Raw genomic sequence first — 24,730 nt, 5'->3', positions numbered from 1 at the left:
CAGATGGTGCTGGGGCCAGTGGTGTCTGCAGAGGTAGAGAAGATAAAAACAGATTCAAGGGTCATGAGTCTGGAGAGAGTAACAGAGATTCTTTATCACTTGAGTGTGACTTGGAGATGACGAGGGACCAGCGGAGACATGTAGAGGATCTTGGTAGGTTCCTCAGAAGATCGAAGGATCTACCACACACTCTGAAGGACTCTGTGATGTTAAGTCCTGTAGATGAATGTTAACTCAGAACAAGGCTGCTCTGGCAAAAGGTCACATCCAAAGACCTTCTAAGTCTGTGTGATCTGACTGAAATACAAACAGGCCTTTAATCCAGGAGACAGAAGCAAGCAGATCTGGGTTCAAGGCCAGCCTGGTATAGGGCAAGTTTCAGGTAGAGAAAAGCTTAGGTCCAGGCATGGTGGTCACACCTTTAATCCTAAACAATGAAGGGAAAGTTAGTTTGCAGAAGGAAGCACCAATGTTTGAATTGATGTCTAATTGAGTGGCAGAAAAGGTCACGAATCACAGAAAGACTTGACAGAATAGGATATACCCAATTCTTATGAGCAGAGAGAGGAAAGGGAAGCTGCTTAAGGGAAGCTACAGAGAGGAGCAGTTTTGCAGGGATAGTAATAGAGACACTGGTTGAGAGAGAGAACTCAGGTAAAAACAAAATGAGCCAGAGAATGAGAAGGAGCCAAGAGATTAGAGCAGATTGGAAAAGTCAGCTAGGAGAGGAGTTTGAGCCAGAACAGCTGAGTTGAACCAGCCAGCCTGGAATTCAGTAAGAACAAGAAAGGGTGAGCTTATTAATCAGGAAGTCTCAGAGGCTGAAAACTATCTAGGCCTAGGTTGGATTATATAGAGACTAGAAGCTCCAGGACTAGGCCTAGGTTAGCAGTCAGAGGCAGTAAGCCTCAGAGATAACAACTGAAACAGGTGAATAAAAGTTCGTTTTACAAAGTCCATCAAAGGATCTGCTGGTCAGGGCAGGCAATGTCAGCAAGAAGCTGGATAGAGCTTGAAGGCCAAGAGAATGAGAGACTCAAGGGCCCCTACTTTCTCTCTAGCATGGCCCAGAGTGTAGACCAGCAGTTCTCAACCTTCCTAAAGCTGCAACCCTTTAATACCGGTCTTCATGTGTGGTGATCCCAATCAAAAAATGATTTTTGGTCAGGTTGGTGACACACGCCTGTAATCCCAGCACTCAGGGATTACAGAGGCAGGTGGGTCTCTGTGGGTTTGCTGCCAGCCTAGTCTACAAAGTGAGTTCAGGACATCCAAGGCTACACAGAAAAAAACGTGTCTCAAAAAAACAAAAAAGAAATTATTTTGGGAGGGCTAGAGAGATGGCTCAGAGGTTAAGTGCACTGGGTGTTCTTCTAGGGGTCCTGAGTTCAATTCCTAGCAACCACGTGGTGGTTCATGACCATCTGTGAGATCTGGTACATGTTTTTGTCCTGCAGGCACACCTGCAGGCAGAATACTGTATAAATAATAAACAAAAAATCTTTAAAAAAAAGAAGAAAAAATGGAATACAAATTATTTGTATAGCTCCTTCATAACTATAGTTTTGCTATTGTTAGGGGTCATGGCCCACAGGTTGAGAACTACTGTTGTAGACTTTGTTCCAAGCTGTGGGGTAGACTTTCAATTTAAAGATGTTCTAAATGGGATAGTAAGTTACCATGAACTGTTCTGGTACTCTGCTGGGTGTGTTTGGGATTTGGCTCAAATTGGCCTCAGCTAATTTTTAGGGTTCCCCCCCATGAATTGAGCACCTATAATGTATTTACTGGTCCTATGAATAGAAGATACAGAAGGCACATGAGGGCAGAGATGTGCACACAGGTCAATAAATATAGATGTTTCAGAGTGACAGCTGAGCTAGAAGCAAAGGGGTAAGGTCAAAAGCGTCCAAGGAGTGATCCTTTGCCCAGGGATGAAATTATTAGAGGGATAGAAGACAAGCCCACCTGTGCTCCTGGCACCCAGCCAGCACCTTACAGGCAGGGTGCTAGGGTGGGCCAGGTGCCATCGGACTTGACTTTGAACCCCAGTTCTGCTACTTATTACTGACAGCTATGTGTCCCTGAGCAAGGTGATTTCACTTAGGCCCAGTTTCCCATCTGTAAAATGTTGGCAAAAACATGAAGATTCTTTTGCTATCTGGGTCTCTCTTAAGTTCCACCCACAGAGGGAGCTGTAGGGGGTGGGGAGCGCTTGCTTCCAGCTGTTTCTTTCCACCCGGCCAGGTGAATGGCACTCCTCTTACCTCACAGTCCCACTGCCCCTCTCAGGACCCAGTCTGGGCTAGAGGCTTCTTCCCACAACTGTTTGTGACTTGTTTAACTTTTTGTTTTCAACAGTAATGCCAGTCCTTCACATTCCTGCATCGGAGTCAAGGAAGCCCCTGGGATTGCTTCTGTTTGCCCCAGGGGACGCCCAATAGGTGGACACACACTGAACAGGGACTAACCCTGTGGTTGGCTCAGGGGTTCACTGAAGACCAACACTGGGGAGGGAAGGGTCAGGCCTGGAGGAAGTCTCACAGGATGCGAGCCAGGGCTGGTGAGCCAGCACTGTGCAAAGTAGGGACAGGGAAGCTCTTGGCTGGGCTGAAAGTGGCATCTGTAGGAAGCAGGGTAACTCATTACTCTGGAAGGGCCCATTGTAGTAGAAAGGGGGAAGGCTTCATGCTGTGGCCTAGAGGCCAGGGAGGTAGAATTTAGAGACAAGGTTGCAGAGTAAGGGAGCAGGATGAGCCCCTGCCTCTCAGATCTCAGCAGGGAGAGCTGGGCCTGCATAATCTGCTGTATGATATCAGGCAATTCCTTCTGGTTCCCAGACCATTAATTCCGTTCTTCTGAAAATAGGTGTAAACAAATACCCTCTGGACATAGAGTCCACATTTGCTAGTGTAAGATACTATGGGTAGGTGGAGAGGAGAAGCTGGGAGCTGTGGTTGCAAGCAGAGTCACCGTGGGAAGAATTTGGAGGGAGGCTTCAAGGGGTGTGATGTCCATTCTTCATACACACGAGAAGAGGATGAGCAGAGGCGGTGGGTTGGATGGGAACGGAGCCTAGACCGGGCACAGGCATGGTGGATGCAAAATAAGAGCGGGAAGCCACATCAGGCATACAGTGGCTCTGGCAGCACCTGACACAGAAGCTGATCCAACAGCTTTGGGGACACCGTCCTTCACTATGTGTGGCCCCAAAGATGCTGTAATCAGAGGACTGTCATCCCATGGCTGGGAATCCCTAGCAAGTTTCTGCCTCCACCTCTCTTTCTCTCCCCAGATGAAGATGTCACAGGGTTACAAAGTCATACTGCTATTCTTGAATTCAAGAAAATCTACCGTTGCCCACATCATGGGAAGAAAAATGCCCTTGGAGAGAGTGTGTGAGAGAACCCTGTGGTCCATGGTATGAAAAATGAGAAGAAATCCATGGTATTAAAGCAGGGAATAAGGGCAGAGACAGCCCAGCAGCCCCACTGACCTCTAGATCAGGAGACTGTCCCTTTAAAAGCAAGTCCTTTTCTTTTCGCTCTATAAATGATATATATTCTTAAAAAAAAAAAGTTAGCTAATGATGGCAGTAGTGGTCCAGAGCTTACAAAGCACATGCCATCATGATCTCATGTCAGGCCTGGGTTTCCCACCCCATAAAATCTCCACCATGCTGCCTCAGCCCGCCTACTTCCACAGCAGCTGATGTCTTCTCAGACAGGCTTTTAGAGGTTAAAACCACCCCCAGCTTCACTTCCCATCTGACCCTGTGCTCAGCTCTGCTCTTTTTGTGTCATTCCTTTCTTGATCTTTTTTCATAACCTCTGGATTAATTTTTTTTAATTTTATTTTTATGTGTGCCTGAGTATATGTATGTGCACCATGTGCGTGCAGGTGTCTGAAGAGGCCAGAGGAGGGTGTCAGATCCCCTGGCACTGGAGTTATGGGTGGTTGTGAGCTGCCTGATGGAAGCGCTGTGAATTGAACTGGGTCCTCCGGAAGAGAAGTGCACTTCAATGCTGAACCATCTCTCCAACCCCTGGATTTCTTTCTGTCTGTCTTCTCAGTCTCATCCAGCTCTCTTTTCTCTCTGCCTTCCTCTGCTCTAATTTTGTGTGAGGATACAGGCTTAACACATCCTGAGAGGACAGGCCTGGTGGGCCCTGTGCTTTCTTAGGAAGGAACCCTTTCTGTCTGGAAATGAGTAAACAGAAAGTCTCACAGCCCTAGCTAAGGGGCAGCACTGAAGGCCAGACCCACATGGAGAAGTTTCCTAATGACCTTCAAGCTTGCTTCCTACAACACTCTGGGGTCCCTAGATACACCTTGCCTATGGCAGGGAACGTCTTGGTTCTGTTTCTACTGAAGATCACTGTACTAAACATCTCTACTGCCTTCTCAGGTCCCTGGGTTTTCTCCCCAGAGGACTGTAATCTGCTCTCCCTACCCCTACAAAGACTCGTGGCCAGGCTGTGACAAGGCCCCAGACAATCTAGAGGGCATGACTAAGCATTCCACTCTTTCATGCTCTGTCATCTCTACCATGTCTGCAGCCATTTTGCTGGCTGTGAGTTGTCTGAATTTGGAAGCTAATAGAGAGCCAAGAGGTTGCTTTCTTGTTCTGTTTAGATCGTTTACCCCTCTTTCTATGTGGTAGATGTCTAGACCAACCTAGATATCCAAGGCCAACCTATCAGATCTCCTGTTGTCTCTGAGAAAGAAGGCATGTTTTCCCTCCACAAAGCCTCCTACATAGTTGGGAAATCCCCACTGGAGTCCAATCTCTAGCTTCTCTTCCTAACTTGTTAAATCTACTGCTTTTCAGGACTCAGATAGCAAAAGAACTTGTCCTTCTGGCTTGACATCTGTCTCTTGTCTTTTGAGGTGGAGCCCCAAATAGAAGATCAGCATCTGCTTTCAACTCTCCATCCCTTCCTGCAGCTCCCCCTATGTCCAGGTTACATTGGCATCCTGAGCAGGTGATGTGCAGCATAGGAGGTTGGGAGTTTGGGTGCAGGGTTGACCTAATACTGCCATGTATCTCTGTGCTGTGTGAGCGTACAGGTTCCGGGTTCAAGTTGGTTGGCTATTTGTTTGTAACATTTGTAACATTCTTACTCTGTAGCTCAGGCTGGGCCAGAGTTCACCATATAACCCACTGGCCACGTCTCCCATAGCTGCAGTTCTGGAAGCAACCATTAGGGGTCAATGTTGCTTCAATCACAATGCCAGGCAAGCCCTCGATCTAGAGTGTCAGAGAAACAGGGGTAGAGCAGCCTGGGTGCACCCTGCTAAAAAGCTTTGAGACCTGATCTTGACATAAAAGCCTGGACTGACTCCCTGTGCAAAGTCAGTGCCCTTCAAAGGCATATGGGACAGAAGCAGAGATTCTGGCCTCCCAGAATAACCACACCAAGTTTGACACAGACCCCGCTCTGGCATGTGCCCTCTGCCTTGGCTAGGGCACTAGTCAGGACAGGGTCCCTCCTCCTCTCCATGTTCTAGCCACTCAAAGTCTGTCCTGTGTTTTCCTGAAGGGTAAAACCTGCCCATTGGTCAGATTCAGCCATGGACAGAATGCAAAGTGGTGGAGGACTGCCTGATTTTGCTGAGAGGCCAGATACAGAGGTCCCCTGTGTGTCTCAGCCACTTCTGGCCATGAGTGCCATAATGACAACATTGTTCTGTGTCACTGTCATAGCAATTGTGGCTGCTGGGGTCCTTATCAGGGTAATGTTTCATAGCAGTATTTCTATCCTGTACTGCCACCTTGGGAAAGAGAAGGGTTGTCTATGCAGGGTCAACATGCTTGTGGATGGAGAGATAGTGGGAAGCCTGGGACCAGAGCACAAACAGACCCCAGGCTTTATTGTGTTTTCTCCAGTCTTCCCCAGAGAGGCTGAGCAGGAGATGGGAGAGAGGGAGACAAAGCTCTCACATCCAGGGCTAGCAATCCAGGGACAACTGGAAAAGGACAGACTGTGCATCAAGGGATGTCCTTGATGCAAAGGAGGGAGGAGCACCAAGTTTGAGGTCCCTGGGTAGAGCAGGGGGAGAGAAGTGAGGGTACTGACCTGCCCAGGGTCCTAGGTTTCCTGTTCTGTCCTGGTATGTGTGGTAGAGGGGAGGAGATGAACAGGAAAAGAAAGGGCAGGGACATGAATGTTTGTCTTCAGGTCCCAAAGTGAGTAAAGAGATCTCCAGACCTGCCTCTGGCCACTCATTGGCTCCCAAGCTGTTGATGACCCAGCGTTGGAGAGGCCGCATCTCTGGACCCTGTCTCCAGTGAACTAGCTTTCTCAGTCTGAACAGTGTCTCTTCTGAGGGAAGGACATGCCTGCCCTGTGATCTGAGGGTCCCTCCTGCTGTGGCCTCTCATGCTTTCTCACAGGTTATCTCTCTGAGTCATCTGTGAGTTCAGATGCCTCCCTTTCTTGCTCCTGCTCTCTGATAGTGCTGAGATAATTCTTGACCTGCCTAGGGAGACTGGGGAGTGAGAGGGAAGCAACTGGCCATAAAGGTTGGGTTCTATCTTCTCTGCCTATGGGAGGCCACTCAGGTGGGGAATGGAGTGACCCTTAGTGTCCTGGGTCTCCATTTAGGGGTCTACAGTCTGAAGCTCCCTTTGAGGTTGGTGGGGAGTCAGGCTCTGCCTCAGCAGGCAGCAAGGAGGCCTGACCACGCTGGCACTCTGGACTGAAGTAGAAGGAACAGAGTCGGAAAGAGGGCCGAAGCTCCTCCTGTATTCGATCCAGGATGTGGATGAAAGTAGGACGCAGGCGGGGGCTGTGCTGCCAGCAGCATCGCATCAGCTCCTGTCTGGTGGGCATGAAGTGGGTTAGAGGGAACCCAGACAAACTCCTGCCTCCCCAATAGGAGGTATCAATGAAAGAAAGGGATCAGAGGGGAATAAATGAGGAAAGTAGGTAAGTTAAGAACTGGGAGTAAGCTGGGCATGGTGGCACGTGCCTGTAGTCTCAGCATTCAAAGAGGCAGAGGCAGGTGGATCTTTGTTAGTTTGAGGCCAGCCTGGCCTATAAAGTGAGTCCAGGATAGCCAGGACTACACAGAGAGGCCCTGTCTTGAACAAAAAGAACTGGGAATAGGGCTGGAGAGATGGGTCAGTGGTTAAGAGCACTGTCTGAGTTCAATTCCCAGCAACCACATGGTGGCTCATAACCATCTTTTCTGGGATCTGATACCCTCTTCTGGGATTCAGGTGTATATGCAGATAGAGCACTCATCTACATAAAATAAATAAATCTTTAAATAAAATAAGAAAGAACTAGTAGTGGCTAGGTGGTGGTGCCTTTAATCCCGGCACTTGGGAGGCAGAGGCAGAGGCAGGTGGACCACTGAGTTTGAGCCAGCCTGGTCTACAAAGTGAGTTCCAGGACAGCCAGGGCTACACAGAGAAACCCTGTCTTGAAAAACCAAAAAACCCAAACCAACCAACCAGAGAACTGGGAGTCAGTGACATAGAAGCTTTGGAGTTGGGTCAGAATCAAGGGTGGTGAGCACAGTGCAGGGGTGAAGGAGGGGGTGCAGGCGGCAGGGATGACTCACAGCTGAAGGGGACAGTCCTCCAGTTCTTCTAGCACTCCACCATCCATGACAAATTTGAGCACCTGCTCGTTTGATAGACCCTGGTATGGCTGCTCAGCCAGGGTCGCAATCTCCCAGAGCACCACACCAAAGGACCTGGAAAACATGAAGGAGAGCCTGGATCAGGCTGCTTGGCACCCCCAGCAAGTCCTAAGCCCTTCCCAAAGGCTGCTTGCACATTCCTGGAAGTCCCTCCTCCTGTCAGGCCCTACCAGACATCTGAGTGAGTAGTGAAGATTCCATCTTTTAGGGACTCAGGGGCCATCCAGCGCACGGGCAGCAGTCCCTTTCCGCCCTTGCGGTAATAGTCGGTCTCGTACACATCCCGCGTCATCCCGAAGTCTAAAAAGCAAGAGTTTTGGGCATGTACTGGTTTCCCGGAAGACAGTCCCTGAACAGCTCTACCCCCAGTCACTAAGCATTCTGGAATGTGTGAGTTCAAAGGGTCTCGGAGGCCATTTCTTCTCTTGAACATGGAGATGGAGACATGAGGTTAGGGGCCCTGCTGGTCAAGCCTATGGACCAGGACTGGTCTCTGGGCTAGCTTATGGAGACTCTACGGCCACCTGGTAAACACTGTACCACCAATTTTGACGGTAAAGTCCTGGGACACCATGCAGTTGCGCGCTGCCAGGTCCCGGTGCACAAACTTCTTGGCAGCAAGGTAGGCCATGCCATCTGCAATCTCACCAGCCATCTGTATCATGTCACAGAGTGCTGGCTGTGGGAGGCCAGGGTTGTTCTATAGGCAAGAGAGAGGCTGGTGAAGGACTACCCCTCACCCACACTCTGCCCAACTCTTCTCAATTCCCAGCCTCCTATGGCTCAGGTCTTTCTTGTTCCAACCTCTGCCTCAGGTCTCAGAGATCGGAGATGGCTCTTGAGGTCCCCACGGGTCATTAACTCCATGATGACCAGAGTTGGCTGGCCCTGAGACACCACACCCAGGAGACGAACCTGAGATGACAAAGATGTTTGCTGTGGTTCCTCCATCTCCATGATCCACAGGGCCAAAACCTCAGCCTACTGTGATGATAACCTGACCCAGGGCCCATCTTCACTCTCACTGGGAGTGTAATCCTTAAATCTTAACCCTGATCATATCTGATCCTATCACAGTCACAACTTGGCCCAACTCTGACCTTGATCCAATCAAGACCCTAATAACTCTCTTGACACCCAATGCTGAGTCTTGATCCTGACTATCTCAGTTCTAGAGTGTTCCTATTAAAATGTTAACTGTAGTCCCAGCCCTGACCTGGTAATGTCCTCCCCCTCTCACCACATAGCCTTACCCTAGCTATGGCCTTACCACATGGTGACACTTGAATGCTTTCATGACAGATGCCTCCTTGAGGAATTCAATGCGCTCCCGAGCACTGGCCAGCTCATTCACTGTCTTCAGGGCTACAGGTGTAGACTCCTCTCCAGCCTCCAGTCCTCGTGCCAGTCCCTCATAGACCATCCCAAAAGAGCCTTGGCCCAGTTCTCGGATGATGGTTATCTGCTCCCGGGGAACCTCCCACTCGTCAGGGCTGTACACTGAGAAGACATGCGTGCCAGGAGCAGGGTGCCCCTCTCTGTTTTCACCTGCCTCTTGACTCTTTTTTTTTCCCTTAAAGTTATTATCCAACTTTAGTGGTGAAAAAGGACTAGTTTGCTGAGATCATAATCCCTTAATATTTAATTATAAATTCACATAAAGGCAGGACAAAAGCATATGTGCTAGTTTCATGCTGGATTCCTTGGTACAGAAAACAGTGCACTGTTAGTTTCAAATTAGGGCGGCACTTCTTTTCTCGTGTGTGCACAGCATGTGTGTGTGCATGCATTCATGTGTGCATGTCTCTGTGTGTTCCTCCTTATTCATTGAGGCAGGGACTCTAAATCAAAACCAGAGCTCACCGATATGCCTAGTCCTGTCCAGTTTGCCCTGGGGATCCCTGTTTCTCCCTGTGAGGTTGGAATTACTTGTGGGCCACTATGTCCATCTAGCATTTCTGAAGATTTCTAGAGATTCAAACAATCTGAACTTGAGTCCTCATCCTTGTACAGCGAACATTTTAATTATTATTATATTTTTACACCTTATTTTTAAGTGTATGAGTATTCTGCCTGCATATGTGTGTGGGGGCCAGAAGAAGGCATAGGATCCTTGGAACAAGAATTGCAGACAGCTGTGGGCTGCCCTGTGGATGCTTGGAATAGAACTCAGGTCCTCTGCAGGAGCAGCTGGTGCTCTTAACAAGCATTTTAATGGGGAATCACCTCTTTAGCTTTCATCTGTTCTTCTGTAGTTGTTGCTGGGTGCTGAGTTAGTCCATTGATACAGGCCCCCCTTAAACTGGAGACTCTGTGAGGGGTTTGGGCAACAAGCTCTGAAAGATCCTTGCCTGTCTCTATAACCAGAGCTGGGGGTACGGGCATAAATAACGATGTCACGTGTTTATGTAGTGCTGGGAATTCAGACCCAGAGCAAGCACTTTCACACACTGAGCCATCTCTCTAGACCAGCAGATTAGGGTGCCACTTCTTTTCCAAAAGCTACAACATCATTTCAGGTTCACTTTATGTAGAAAATGGAGTCCTTTGACTTCTCTTCTGAAGCGCTCTGCTCCTAAGGCCACCTCCAAGAAGGGCTTCTGGAACTCTGCTCTCCCGCTCCTGCCTTCTATCCCATACCACCTGTGCCCCTGGACTTACTGTGGGAAGCACTGAAGTACTCAGGGTTCACAGACGTGTACATCGTGCCGTTTCTGCAATGGATCCAGGGAGGAAATGAATGCACCAGGGTGGTATTGACCACCATCGCTCTGATCAAGGTGACCACTAGGGAGTACCAAGCATTTTCAAGCTGCCCATGGTACTAGTCCTGGGACCAAATAGGCTGAGAATAGGTAAAGCCAGGGGTAGAAAAGGGGATGTCCTCTCTTTAGGCCCTCTTGTGCTCAGCCCTGGGGTAGGTGATGACATCTATATAAGCACATACTAGGGCTCCAGTCTTTCCTCCTCACAGCAGAACCAGCTTCATTATTTCTCAGCTGGAGCTAAGGGTGTGGAAGCCAATAGTCCCAGATGCCCACACCAAGGGGTTTCTTGGGATATAAGACATGTCCAGGTTAACAAGGATGAATTGTCACCCTAACTAAGAGGTTAGTTTCAAATTAGGGCAGCACTTCTTTTCTCGTGTGTGCACAGCATGTCTCTGTGTGTTCCAGGGAAAAACTTAGTGTCTTTAGGGAAGTCCTTTCTGTTATCTAAACTATTGCCCTGTGACTGTGCTGTCCCTATGTGATGGCTAAGGGAGAGAATGGGGTGGGAATATGTGGGACTTGTCATTACCTCTTCTTGCTGTAGAAGAACCCAAGGGCAGCAAGCATGATGATCAGCATGAACCCCACAGGGGTGACGGTGAGGAGGATGCGCAGTCCCCCAGCATCCTCTTCCTCTGGTGGTGGAGTGTGGGAAACAGTGACAGGTCAGGGTGGAAGCTGCTTCAGTGGCAGCACTGGAGAGTGGTGGTAGGCGGGGCTGACGGTGGGCACAGACCAGCTGGACAGAGTGGGAAGCAAGTCCGTCTTACCTGCGCCGTTGATGTAGAAGGCCACACCTTCTGTCCAGGAGCCATTGCCGGCCAGGGAGGTGGCTCGCACTCTAGCAGAGTAGTTGCCAGGGGGCAGCAGGGCCAGGTGGACCCCGCCAACTTTGGCGTAGCGAAGTCGGGACACACAAAGCACGGTGGCCTCCTGCGGGTGGAACAGACATCAGGCTGGGAATGGGGTGGAGGGACAGGCTCAGACTGGGAGAGGAGTGCCTCGGTACCTACCTCTCCCAGCCGGCGGTACTTGATTTCATACTTGAGGATGAGCCCATTGGGGTCAGGTGGCTCAAGCCAATGCAAGATGACACTGCTCTTGCCAGCTGCCTTCCAGGTAACCTTCCCTGGGATGCCATCAGCCTCTCCTGCAAGAGGTTGCTCTCATTCACATTCAAACCCAGGCTACACTGAAGTTCCACAATCATGGGAACCAGGAAGGGTGAACAGGGTGAGACTAGCGGGAGGGTAGACATGCTCTGCTGGTTACAGGGGCACCTACTATGTGGCATGGTGCGTGCAAAGACGAAGGTGGCAGCACTACAGCCCACGGTGTGTGCCGCGTGGTTGCAGGCATGGATGTCAATCCTGTATTCTGTGAAGTGACGCAAGCCGCTCAGCACTGCTCGCTCCCGGGGAACCTTGTCCTCTTGAATCTCAAAATCCGAGTTGTTCCCCAATCTGAGAAGGCCAGCTTCCCTGCGGTCCCTGGAAACAGATGGGTCAGAGACCTAAGGCCTATTCCCAGAGTCCCTCCGCTGTCCCCGTGCTCGTTTCAGCTCACCTTTGGGGGCTCTTGTTGATGGATGTCACTTTCCAGGGGGCCCTGGGGAAGCCAGGGGACATGCTCAACTTCAGTATGCTCTGCAGCCTCCAAACCCACTAGCGCCAAGGCCAGGCCCCTCCCACAAGGTTCCTCCCTCTCTGAGTACCACCCCTCAGGCCCTCCCAACCAGGTCGCACTTGGGGATAGTGATGGCGTGGTGTAGGAAGTTTTCAAACTTTTTCTGGAACGTGGTGTCCTGTGCCTCCATTGTCGGCAAGGCCTGCCCAGGAGGTGAGTGTTGGCAAGGACAGCAGCCTTGCTCCGGCTCAGCCTCCAGTGCTGGGTCTTCACGGTCGAAGCTTGTGTCGTGGCTGCTGGTGGGCAGCCGCAAACCTGTGGCCAGAAGAGAGAAGTCAGGGCCGTGCTCCACCCGCCACTACAGGCACTCCCGGCCTGAGGTGCGTACCGCGATGGCAGTAGTCATTAATGTAGAGGTCGCTGTCCTCTGCTAGCCGCTGCCACAGCACCAGGTAGTAGGTGACATTTCCATTGCGCCGGGCCGGCGGCTTCCAGCGCACCAGAAGGTGTGAGGAGGAGTTGGAGGTGGAGATGACGTGTTGGGGCACCGTGGGTGCTAGGAACACGAAAAGGGTGCCACTCAGGGGTGTGACCCTTCCCAATGCTGTGTGCTGACGAGCTCCCGCCTCTGGTTCATCCTCCCTTTCCAGAGCCCTCCTTCCCTGGGAATCATTCTGTGTTTTCTCTGTTTCAGAAAATAGGATGTATGAAACCCAGGCTTTCCATGGCAGACAAAGCAATCTCCCACCTGAGCCTGGTCCCAACCTTGGGGAAGCAATACAGAAGCTCAACACTGGGTATTCTCAGTCCTTCACAGGCCTTTGACTTCACTCAGCTGCCACAAGTCCAACTCCAGCTTCCCCCAAGGCTCAGTGAATGCCCCATAGTGCAAAAGGACCTCCTGTCCTCCAGGGTGCTACTGTCTCTGTGTCTGGTGCCTCTGTCTACCTCATGCCCGAGCCCTCAGCTTACCTGCAGGCAATGTTCGAAGGTAGACAATGGGGCTCTGGGCTCCCTGATGGGGGCTGTCCTCAGCGGTGGTCAGTGTGATGGCCCGCACAAACACGGCGTACTGTGTCCAGGGCTTAAGGGGGGCTAGGGTCACCCCCGGCTCCTGGGTGCGGCTGAGAGGCAGTTCCACATCCAACAGGTTCCAACTCTGGGTTCCACAGGCATCTGGACCCACGTGTTCTGTGGCATTCTGGAATGGACTGCATGGCAGGGGGTGTGTGTGTGTGTGGCTCAGGCCCATCTCCAAGCTCTTTCTCTCTCCTGCCCAACTACTCAGGATTGTCATAGCCATTTCCCCCCATGCATGTAATTCCAGCCAATTCACCTACCCTATGGGGCTTATGATCTTAGCCATACATCACAAATAGTAATGAAATATTTTTAATCTCTAGTAAGAATTATTGAGCTTTTGTCTTAATGAGAATAGCAAAAACAAACAGTTTGAATTCTTTTTAAACAGTCCCTAGAAGTGGGTATGGTCAAACAGAGCAGCTCATTCTCAGCTCTAGTGAGGTGACCTGGAGCTAGGATTGGTAGAGCAAGCTCCTGTCAAGAACAGCACAGTGCTTTTGTTTTGTTTTATTTTGTTTTAGGGAGTATTTCCAAGTAGCCCAGTCTAGTCTTGAACCTTCCCTCCTGGTCAGCCTCCTGAGTGTTTGCTGGGATCAATAGCCTGCACCACGCCACCCAGTGAGCAGTGTTGTAACCAAGGCCTCTGCATAGCCTTTGGGAGTCTAGGAACCTCCCAAACTGTAAGCACAGTTCTGCATGTGTTTGTGCTTTGAGAAATGCCTTTCTAGAGGTGGCTTTCTAGCTTTTATGCTGTTCTGGAGTTCTCTATGTAGACCAGGCTGGCCTCGAACTCAGAGATGCACCTGCCTCTGCCTCTGAGTACTGGGATTAAAGGTGTGTGTCATCACACACAGCTAGCTCAAAAGTCTTCAAAGTAGACCCCCAAAAGCCAAGACCCACTGACTCAAGGGAACAATTGAGGCAGACGTTGGGGGTTAGGCCAGAGGCAGGCCTTGGAGAGACAGAATAGGCTGCATAGATATAAGGAGGGCTGGCTCCTGAGCAACGGAAGGGAGGACTGTATGGAAGACATTAGTCAGCAGGTTTGACTAATTTGCTGTGAGGCAGCAAATCCATGATCAGGGTATCTGCTTCTTTTCTGGGAGGCGGGGGGTGGAATTATGCTGACCAGGGTCAAAAAGTGTGTATGTGTATGTGTGTGTGCGCGTGTGTGCGATTGCGCACCTGCATGTGTGTGGTGGTGCTACATGTGTGGGGATGCCCTCACTAGTGCCAGCCTGTGTGGAGATCACTGAGATTCCTTCCTCAGTCACTTGCACCTTACATTTTGAGATAGGGTCTCTCACTAACCTGCAGCTTTTCTCTGCTAGTGAGCCTCCAGGGTCTTTCTGTCTCTGTCCTCCAGTGCTGGTGTGACTGACGTACACCTGGCTTTAATATGAGTGCTGGGGATCTGAACTCCAGCTCCTCAGGCTTGTGTAGCAAAACCTGCTTTATCCACTGAGCCATCACTGCAGCCCCATGGACAGACTTGGGGCAGGAGATGAGGGGCGGCAGGAGGACCTGTTCTTGCTAGAACTCAGAAGTGGGATGCTTAGGGAGCTGGTATGACGGTCACAGAGTGGGTGCCAGGAGGGAAGATGCCTTGTAAGGTATGGCACACCAAGTAGGCCTGGCTCAGAGCCAGAATTGGACCAGGATTCAGTGACTTGTTTTGGGAGAAGTCCTTCTTGTGATATCTCTCCTGCTCAGGTCAGTCCACTCTCTCCAAAGAATTAGCCCCTTCTGGGCTGGAGTGTAGCCCAGTTGGTAGAGTTTGACTGGCATGCACTTCACCCTGAGTTTGATCCTTGAACAACTTGAACAGGATATGTGATACACTTCCGTAAACCTAGCACTTGGGGTTGGAAGCAGGAGGATAAGTTCAAAGAGGTTGAGGCTAGCCAGAATACATAAGGACCATTTTAAGAAAAAGAAAGGGTTGGGCGGTAGTGGTGCATGTCTTTACTCCCAGCACTCAGGATGTAGATGTAGGTAGATCTCTGTGAGTTTGAGGCCAGCTTAGCCCACAGAGAGTTCCAGGACAGCTAGGGCCACATACTGAAACACTGTCTTATTGAGGGGGAGAGACAGAGACAGTGACACAGAGACAGAAATAGAGAGACAAGACAGATACAGAGAGAGACAGACAGAAACAGAGAGACAAGACAGATACAGAGAAAGACAGAAACAGACAGAAAGACAAGACAGAGAGAAAGACAGAGACACAGAGAGACAGAGACAGAAACAGACAAAGACAAAACAGATACAGAGGGAGACAGAGACCGAGAGAAAGAGACAGAGAGAGAGAAAGGAAGGTTGGTCCCTGCCCCTTTCTTTCCTCAGGCTTTAATGAGATGTTGGTAAAGATGCTCATAGAAGTGGCCAAATTAGTGGGTCCTTTCCAAACCGCTGCTGGGTCAAGCGCATGTGGTCAGCAGAGACTGTTAGCACAGTAAATTGAAGCTTAATTAGCCAAGCTTTTCTAGAATGATCTCCTGGGTTCTCAGAAACCCTTGCTGTCCTCTTCATTTTACTTGGTGGGGAGAAACTGAGGCACAGAGGACCAAAGAAGATGAGACAGATCCAGGCTGGGTATACTTTTGGGGGTGCTAGCTTTCTGGCTCTCCCTAGTCCAGCGGGGCTATGTTTTCTTCTCCTTTGGTCTTGAAAATAATTGGACTCTGCATAGTATGCAGGCCTGGAATCCCAGCATTCTTGGAGGCTGGGGTTGAGGCAGGAGAATCTTTGAGAATTGTAGGCTAATTGATGTAGTGAGATCCTGTCTCGAAAATAAAATGAAATAAATAAAAAAGAAATCAGGGTCTGGTGCCACGTTCTACTCACGACTCCTTGTAGTAGACGATGAAGCTGAGCAAGTCCCGGGCCTCCAGAGGCTCGTAACGCTCCCATCGCAGCAGGATGCGGTCCTCTTCAGTGAGGTTGAACACAAAGCGCAGGGTGCGAGTCTGACCTGCATGGAGCAAAAGAAAAGCACCCGCTCTCCGCACACCTGCCACGGGCCCACGCTCACCCCCGGCGCTAACCTCCTCGGGTGTTTTAGTGCAAGTGTGTGTGTTGCCTTGTGTGCACTTAGGCTGGGGGGGCCTTACAGGCAGCTCGATCTCCGTTGGTGCGAGGGTTGATCTCAGCCTTGCTCTGCCGACCTCTGGTCCCTGTAACCTCCTCCAGTCGGTAGATGTGCTCCAAGCAGAGGCGCGGGTTGAAGGCGAAGTACATTTTGCCCACCGGAATGGTGAGTCCCACAGCCACCCAGGACCCCAACTGTTGCAGGTTCTGGTTGTCCAACACATACAGAGTGTAGTTCCTGGAGAAAGCCGGGTGCCTTGCTCCGGAAAGTGCCAGGGGCTGGGGCAGGAGAGGGACTGGCTCATGGGTTCCCCCGCAGAGGCTGCACTGGGCACAGTTGTAATTTGCAGCTCACTCACATTCACGAGGGGCCTCGGGGCACCTGCTCTTCACCACTGACCAGCAGTGTCATGTGGTGAAGGGGCCAGACGCTCGCCTTGGCGCTCCTTCATCTCACTTTAACTGAGCACTGGCTTGGGCCACAGAAGCTATGCCTGGCCAGCTTGGCTGTGAGTACTCCTGGGGAGGGAGCCACATTCATATGCCAGGAGACAGAGGAGCCACTTGACTGATGACAATTTAAACCTCTTTTTATTTTGAAAAAAACACTGGCTTCTTCGTGAGGAGGCCTTGGTGGCTAGGTGGTAGGAGTGGTTTTACAACCCGGAAGATTCATTCTGCAACTTAACTGTCAGGTCCTTCCTTAAGGAACAGCCTGAAACTATTATTGTATGTACTGTGTGCTAGCCACTGTGTAACACGCTTTACATACAACATCGTAAGTAGCAAACACAATCCTAGAACAAGCTTCCTATTACAGAAGAAAAACCAGACCAGAGAACTCAAGAAACCTCCCCAAACTCACACAGCAAACTAATTTCAGAGCCCATTGTCTTCACCATTGTTCTGAGGATGCCGAGGACCCTTACCCGTCCACCATGGAATCTCCCCGGATTAGTTTCAGGTTCTTGAAAAAGCCCAGGGACACGAGTGCAAAAGAGTGCTTGATTTTGAGGAAGCCGGTGATGGTCTCCACGAGCCCCAGGTTGCGTTGAAGCTCTGGCTCCAGGTTGTCTGGGGATGAGGAAGATAGGGCTGCAGCAAGGCCAGGGAATGTGAGGGTCTACAGGGTAGGAAGCTGGAGGGACAAAGGAGGTAGGAACAAAGGGATAGGACCCTGGGTGAGGGGAAGCCATGCAAGAAATACAGGCAGGCAGGAGAGTGTGGCCAGGAAGGGCATGACCAGGAAGGGTACTGACAGCCTTGGCGAAGGTTGAGGATGAGGCTCCCCTCCACGTGGGTGCAGCCCACCAGGTCCTGTGTGGCTTGGACAGAGTCGATGGTCTTTGTGCCGACCTTGCACTCTTTGGGGCACAGCCCCTCACACTTGTGGCAGAAAATGCTGGCAGGACAAGCAAATCACCTAAGCCTTGGGCTGATGAGACTGCTTGGGTCTCCCAAACACCCCAGGGCTACCCCTCTCACCTGCTGCCATTACGGGTGAAGCCTGGAGGGCACTGAGCCAGGCAGCTGCCCTGGTAGATGCCAAAGGCAGCTGCGTGGCCAGGCACCTCGCGTAGATGGGCACAGAGCTCAGCAGTGACACAGCGCCAGGACTCATACTGGTAGGTGCCTGGGGGGCAGGCCTGCAGGCAGACTCCTTGGAAGGAGAGGTGGCGGCAAGCTACACAGGCCCGAGGGTCTTCAGGCTGGCTGCAGCCGCCCAGACATTCACTGTGGCAGCACTCACCATCTGCTGTGCAGGCCAGACCACGGGGGCAGGGACACACTGCAGGCAAAGGACATCAGACCTTACCTACCCCTTGGGAACCCTCAGTGATGCCCTTTTCCAACCCTGGCTCACTGAACCTTACGGTAACACTCTCAGTGCCAGATATCTCTGGTCCAGATTACACTACTAACTTTGTTTTTGTTTGCATCATGGATGCTTGAAGACAAGCATGGGGCCTGTCTGTGTGCTCCAGCTCCCACAGCACCTCCTTGAGAGTATCAGAACTCAAGCTGGGCTGGGATGCATTCCTTTAATCCCAGCACTTGGGAAGCAGAGGGTGATGAATCTCTGTGAGTTTGAGGCTAGCCTGGTCTGCATAGCAAGTTCTAGTCCAGCAGAGGGTACACAGAGAGGCCCTCCCTCAGATAAAGAAAAAAGAGAGACCCCAGGATGGAGCAGTGACCTCCCCCATCAGCATTGCTGCTCTGCAGCCTGCTGCTCTGTCTAGGCTATCCTGTGGTGGCTTGGTATGGTGCCAAGGGGAAACAGCTGGCTATGCCTGATCAGCTAGGCCAGGGCAAGGTGTGTCCAGCCTGGGCCTGTTGACATGGTACACAAATTAAGAGGACATGCAGCAGCTGTGTTTACAGCCAACAGGGAGGCAGCTCACTGCCGATACAGCAGGGATCTGGTTATTCTCCTGCCCGGAGCTGAGGCTAGAGGTGAGGGGGGCAGACCTTGAGCTGTATGAGCTTCATGAGAAAGACTAGAGAACCCCAGATCTGCTCCTGGATCCTGGAAAGCCTTACTTCCCTCCCCACTTTCTCCACTGCTTTCCTTCTGCCTCTGGGTGGACTTCCAAGGTCACAGGCTTGCCTTTTCCTGTCCTTCCTTCTCCTCTCTGTCCTTAGCACCTCATCTGCCTATTTCAGCGCTACCAGCTTGATCACCTTGGCTGAGACCACTTTTACTGAAACTATAGTCCTGGTTCTGTTCAATGCTGTGTAGGCTCCCACCCACACCCTACCACAGCTCAGAGGAGACAGGCACAGAGATGCCAGATGAACCCGGCTAGTGAGCAGAGGTGCATCCTTGGCTTCTGCCTCAGAATGCTGATTTCTGTACCCTGGTATCTACCCTCTTTCCAAATCCCCTCCTTACCTACCCTGTGCCTGCCTGATGTCACATCAGTTATTTAGTTTCTCTGAACATCTGTTTCCTTTCCTGTAAAATGGGATAATGAGGGTACCTGCCTCATTAGAAGGGTATTTAAAAACAATGGCAGCAAGCCAGGCATACTCAGCACTTAGGAGATGGAGACAGAGCAGTTAGGTGTTCAAAGCCAACCTCAGCTACATGTCAAGCTTCAGGCCAGCCTAGGCTACATTATATGTTGTCTCAAAAACAAAAACAAAAAAACAAATAGCTAAAGGTGGGACAGCAAAGTGTGGCTCTACCTCACCCAGCCCTGCCTCCCTATGGCTACAGCTACCTTCTGTGGAAATGCCCACCTCTCTGACAGTGGCTGGATGTCCAGCACCTGTGGTCAGTGTGCCCACTGAAGGTGGTTCTTGCACAGGGCTCACCAGCAGCACCCAGCACACCAGGGCATACATCAGCACACTCCTCGCCCTTGTTCCCTACAATGTGGTTGGCACCAGGTGCAGGCTGCAGCAGGCCCCAGTCAATGGTGGAGAGATGGCACAGTTCCTGGTTTTTCTCAACACGCACAGCCCCACGAAGCACGGCCCCCAGCGACGGCAGCCCAATGTCCCTTAGGTGGGGCATCTCAAAGATGATGAGCCCATAGCCCAGGAAGAGGCGTGCACCTCGGATCACGGCCAGGTTGGGAAAGAGGTCTCGAAGGCTCTCCAGACCGTAGACTCGGAACAGCAGCAGGTAGTCGGTCACCTGGGTGAGGCTCGGGAAGCTGAGGCCCCGGAAGTCCTCTCCGGTGGCAGCAAACATGAGAAGGATCTGCAGGTGGCCCTCCACCACACTGCAGTTCTCCAGGCGACGAAGCTCTGTAACCTCGGAGCGGATATCCAGGCTGGGACACACTGTGGGCACATGTGGGCAGGCAAATGAGTACAGTACAGACCAAGAACCCTATCCTGGCAGCTCCGCTGGTGGGGCAGAGTGGAGGGAACCAAGTTGTGCTCTAATGAAGAGTTGTCTCCTCCCAAACAAGCAGACAGACGCCTAGTTTAGGGTCTTCTGTTCCTGAAAATGGAACACGTTCCCTTACATGACTCCTTGCCTCCCTAAATCACCACGGTGAAGACTGTCCTGCTCTTTTGGCGGGGTCAGTGCTGGCTAGGCAAACACCTTATTGTTGAGTCCCATCCCCAGACCACGGTGTTTTGAGACAGGATCTTACTGTGTAGCTCTGGTAGCCTGGAGCTCTGTCCTTCTGCCTCTGTCTTCTGAGTCTATGTACCACACCCTGTTTCCCTGTAACTCTCAACTAACTTTATATAATTTGCATATTTATTTTGCTCATTGCAAGCCTCATAAAGGCAGATATTTTTGTTTAACTCACTGCTATACCCTAGTTCACGTATAGTGCCTGACACAAGTATGGTGCTTAGTGAATGGTGAAAAAATGAGTGCACATTGTGCCTGGGAAGTACAGGCTGAGCTTTGGTCCTCAGGAGCCAGCCCAATGGTATCTAAGTCTTTTCTGCTTTTGAAAGGACATTCTGTAGTTCCTCTTTGCCAGAGCAGAGGCCCTCATTTCACTTCCTTAACCTAACATTTTGGGGTGTAGACAAGCTTGTCCCCATTCACCTCTCTAGCCTCAAACCTACAAAGGTCTTTGGCCTGTAATCCTGGGTCCCAGTGTCCTTGCTAGAGCTCTCTAACCCTGCATCCGTTTCCCTTCAGGGGTCATTTCCCTTAGTTCAGCAGTCACAGGGATACCTTGTGTACTGCTCAGCATGGCTGCTTACACTCTCTTCAAGATTCTGGCTGTTCTAGGTCAACTTTGCATCCCCCATGGTATCCAGCTCAGGACTGGGACTGGGGAACCATGGACTGTGAACATATAGATACTAAATCTGCTCTTTCTTTGGGACCCACCCATTTGCTTTTCTATTCTCAAGGCCTTCAGGCTTGTTTCCATATGGGGGCTGGGTGCTTGGCCTCACTTCCTCCTAAGGAGAGCTTGCAGGGTCTTCATATAAGCAAGTCTGAATGCTTCAGTTTAACATTCAGGTATACTTATCGCACGCACGCACGCATGCACGCACGCGCACACTGCTACCACACCCCACATTTTCCCACACAGGCCATCCTAGTCCCTGGCTTAGGGCTTCTCAAGGCTGATAGGGATGGGGTGGGAGACAGGAATTCTTCCTCCCTGTACCTTCTCTCTGTAGTCTATGCTTGACTGTCAGCTGTTGTATGTGTGCATGCACAGATGCCCATATACTTGGGAGCACAATAGTGAAGGCAGGTACATACACAGAAAGGAAAAGAAGGAAAAACACTTCTGTTCCCTCTGTGAAAGCCAATTAGACTCTTTGAGGCAGGTGGGGGGGTTCCCTCAGGTGCCCACTTCCCATCATGCCTTATCCTCTCCAGAGCTCCCCTAATGTGAGACATTGGAAAAACAAATCTAAGACCTCTAAAGATTAACCCCTGCCTTTCCTCAGGCCAAGCCCCAAGTAGAGCTTCACTGGGAAACAACAGCTGGGCCTGTTGGCCAAACACTGAGTCCCAAGATATGCTTGCTTTATTTTGACAACTGGGCTCCTGCCTGGCATCTGCTGTGCAGTGTCCTGGCACAGAAGGGGAAGGGGTAGGACCCTCAGGCAGATCACCATGCATTGCAAATCTTCTGTGATGGTCCCTTTCAGACCACACCTCACCCCAAGTCCAGTTGTATTATCTGTACAGAAAGGGGAGCCCTGCCTTGATCCTGGGAGCTTTAGGAGAGCATCCTAAGACCCTTTACAGTCTCAGAGTGCTGGGTTCCCAAGCTTTCTCTGAATGGAGGACAAAGGGAGATTGATGATGGAGTGGTACATTTAATCTTTCCTCTTCTGCTGCTACCTTTTCCCACATAGCCCCTGGCAACCCTCTGAGGGCCACTTGGTCTGATGTTCCCACTCCCACTCCACAGATGCCTTTGGTGGGAAATGTGTATTTGAGGAATAGCACTGAGGCATGGAGGAGAGGCAGTCCTCTCTTGGATAGCTGGTGGGGGGACATGGACTAAAGCTGGGATGCCAGAGCTCAGGGTCTGGGTCTGCTTCTCCGAGCCTACTATACACAATAGGTTAAGTTGCTTAATGGTGCCTGGTTTTCAGTTGTTGGTCTCACCCTGCCCTTAACATTCAGTGGCCCTTTAAAATGACTTCTAATTCTTAGAGTCTCATTTTGGTTCAAACTCAGACTTTACTGGGATCATGGTTTCACAAACAGAAATGGATTGCAGAACATCTGTTCATTCCATTTCCAATTCCTTAATGCTTAGGGAGCTGAGAGGGCGGGGAAACTCTTCAGATGCCAGTTCTAGCTGGTGAAAAGTCCTTCTGAGGGCTAATCCTAGTCTTCATGGTCCAATAAAGAAAGATTAAGTAGAAATCAGATGTCGTGGCACACAACTTTAATCCCAGCTCTAGGGAGGCAGAGGCAGGTGGAACTCTAAATTCGAGGTCAGCCTGGTCTACAGATCTAGTTTTAGAACAGCCAGGGTTATGAAGATAAACCCCGTCTTGAAAAATAAAAACCCAAACAAACGAGTATAGGTGTTCTGGGAGGGAGATGGGGTTGAAGGGCGTTGCTGGGGACTCACCCTCTAGTGTGTCCAGGCCAGATCCCAAGGACAGCAGGCTCATAAGCAGGTGTACTCCCCAGGGCCACAGGGCAGCCACTGCCATGACCTGATTTTCTTTCAGGTGTCTTCCAGGGAGAAAGGAGGATGCAGACCCAGGTTCCAGAGTGGAGGGAGTCACACAGGACAAAGGGATTAGAAATCTCAAGTAGAGACAGAAGATAGAAAAGAATCTCAGATTAGAGGAAATAAAACCTGCATCAGGCAGTTGGAGATAGCTTCAGTGTGATCTGGAGACGGAGATGGGAACAGAGGCAGAGAGAAGCAGGACAGCCTCAGAGAGGCCTTCAGAGGAAGAAATTGACCCAGGATTCAGACCACAAAGGTCCAGAGGCTGGACAGTCCAGAGCGGAGGTGGAGCGGAGCGCCCTGTAGCGCCCCGTAGCGCCCCGGAGCACCCCGGAGGAGGCAGCGGGGTCCGGAGTCGCACGGGACTCCACCCGGGACTCCGCGGACCTCCTGGGCATTCAGACCTCAGCCTCTGGGGCGGCTCCTGAGGCAGGAGCGCAGGCACCTCGCCCAACTCCCACCCTTTCCAGAAACGGATTGGGATTGGTTTGTGCCGACTTCCCCGTTCTCTCCGCCCCTCCCACTAAGTCAAGTAAAAATATTTAGCCTGTCAACTGAGGGTGGTGGGGGACAGATATGTTGGGGAAATAAGACCACAGTGCCGAAGGGGTTGGGGGCCAAGAACTGAACTCCCATTCCTCACTCCTTGGCAACTTCTCTCTCACCTCTAGCACCCCTCCACTCGCTGCAGATCGGGACGGAGCCGCTGGGCGCCTGGTTTGAAGAGCAGTGGTTCTGGAGTCCAACAGGTGACCTCCGGCAGTCTGGACAGGTCGGACTCCGCTCGCAGAACCTAGAGACCTCAGCCTCGCCTCTCGCAGCCCCTCCGAGCCTCCCGAGGCCACTTGGACCAGAGCCCCTTGGCGTGGGGTATGTCTCCGCCAAGTCCCTTGGTTCTGGCTCTGATCTCCACGATAAGAGCCATCTTTCTGTGAGATTCCGCCTTCATTTTTAGTTCCTTTTGAGAATTTAGGATGCTTGGTGGCCCCTGTATGTGTACTTGTTTGGAAGCGCTTGGGGGGCTGTTCGTGCTGTAGCTTGGCGCAGAAAGCTATCTGCCCCAAAGACTACCTTAGCTAGGTCCTACTCACTTCCGGTCAGTCTCTTAAACGTGAGACCTAAACATGCAGCCGCGAAGCCAATGCACAAGACCTGCCCTTACGTGGCCTGGATGCTGGGACCCTAAGACGTCCCCAGGTTCACAGATACCAAGGGCCAACAGTTCCCAGTTCTACCCGCGGGCAACTCCCACGTCCGAAGGGCTAAGAGATCTATTAATTTCTCCGCTCAGAAATCGATGCGCTTGTCAGGACAGCGATCGATGTTAGGCCTGCTATGCTTGGCCCAACCCGGCTCTGGGGCCCAGCTGGCTTGGCTGGGATTGGGGCCTGGCCCTAAAACCAAAGGCATATCCTAGCAGGGCTGCGAACCGCTGTCCGGAGCCCTCGAAGACCCGGGCCGGGTGCAAACGCCGCGGCGCAGAGCTTCTAGCGCCGTCCTCTGGTCTCTTGCCGACCAAGAGGTCTCCACTTCCCACTCTCCGCCCAGCTGCGTTCAGAGACCTGTTCTCCACCCTGCTGTCCTCCCCAGGTTCTCCGTCCAGACATTTTGGGGCCACCTTCCTTTCCTTACTGGGGTCTGGAGAACGTTCATCTAATTTTTCCCAAGTGACGTGCACACTCTCTTAGGCAAAGCGCACCGTGAGGCAGGCTGAAATGACCTGGGCTTCAGCCTTTTCCTTGCTCAATCTCTGCCTGTCCCGCAAATCTGAAAACGCAGCTGTTTTACTGAAAGAAAGAACGGATCTGCTTCCTAGCTCCCCTGGTCTCAGAACTAGGGAGGCAATCTGTGGCAGTCCGTCTCCCC

The 24,730-nt window shown here is 51.3% G+C and overlaps 1 protein-coding gene across 3 annotated transcripts; it reads right to left on the bottom strand.

Moving 5' to 3' along the window:
* Positions 1-5,848: 5,848 nt before the first annotated feature.
* Positions 5,849-23,302, bottom strand: Insrr (insulin receptor related receptor). 3 transcript variants are annotated; one of them, XR_009590146.1, is made up of 23 exons: positions 22,757-23,302; positions 19,467-20,015; positions 17,709-18,012; positions 17,483-17,625; positions 17,153-17,297; positions 16,247-16,461; positions 15,981-16,107; positions 13,023-13,261; positions 12,439-12,606; positions 12,170-12,365; positions 11,991-12,032; positions 11,709-11,914; positions 11,438-11,574; positions 11,195-11,357; positions 10,954-11,059; positions 10,315-10,367; positions 8,924-9,153; positions 8,458-8,568; positions 8,194-8,353; positions 7,824-7,953; positions 7,573-7,707; positions 6,081-6,825; positions 5,849-5,970 (listed from the first exon to the last, which is right to left on the bottom strand). XR_009590146.1 is itself a non-coding variant. In XM_021662539.2 (22 exons), exons 1-22 carry the CDS (start codon positions 22,839-22,841, stop codon positions 6,585-6,587), a joined length of 3,885 nt encoding a protein of 1,294 aa, XP_021518214.1. In that variant the 5' UTR covers positions 22,842-23,302; the 3' UTR covers positions 5,849-6,584. The 3 variants fall into 3 exon arrangements, 2 of the variants coding, with proteins under 2 accessions (XP_021518214.1, XP_021518215.1); XM_021662539.2 differs by having other exon boundaries at positions 5,849-6,825; XM_021662540.2 differs by lacking the exon at positions 5,849-5,970 and having other exon boundaries at positions 6,683-6,821.
* Positions 23,303-24,730: the final 1,428 nt, after the last annotated feature.

Source organism: Meriones unguiculatus, chromosome 2 (genome assembly GCF_030254825.1).
Source record: "Meriones unguiculatus strain TT.TT164.6M chromosome 2, Bangor_MerUng_6.1, whole genome shotgun sequence".
Lineage (NCBI taxonomy): Eukaryota > Metazoa > Chordata > Mammalia > Rodentia > Muridae > Meriones > Meriones unguiculatus.
Note: the sequence above shows the minus strand (reverse complement) of the source record. Positions and strands in the feature narration are given on the sequence as shown.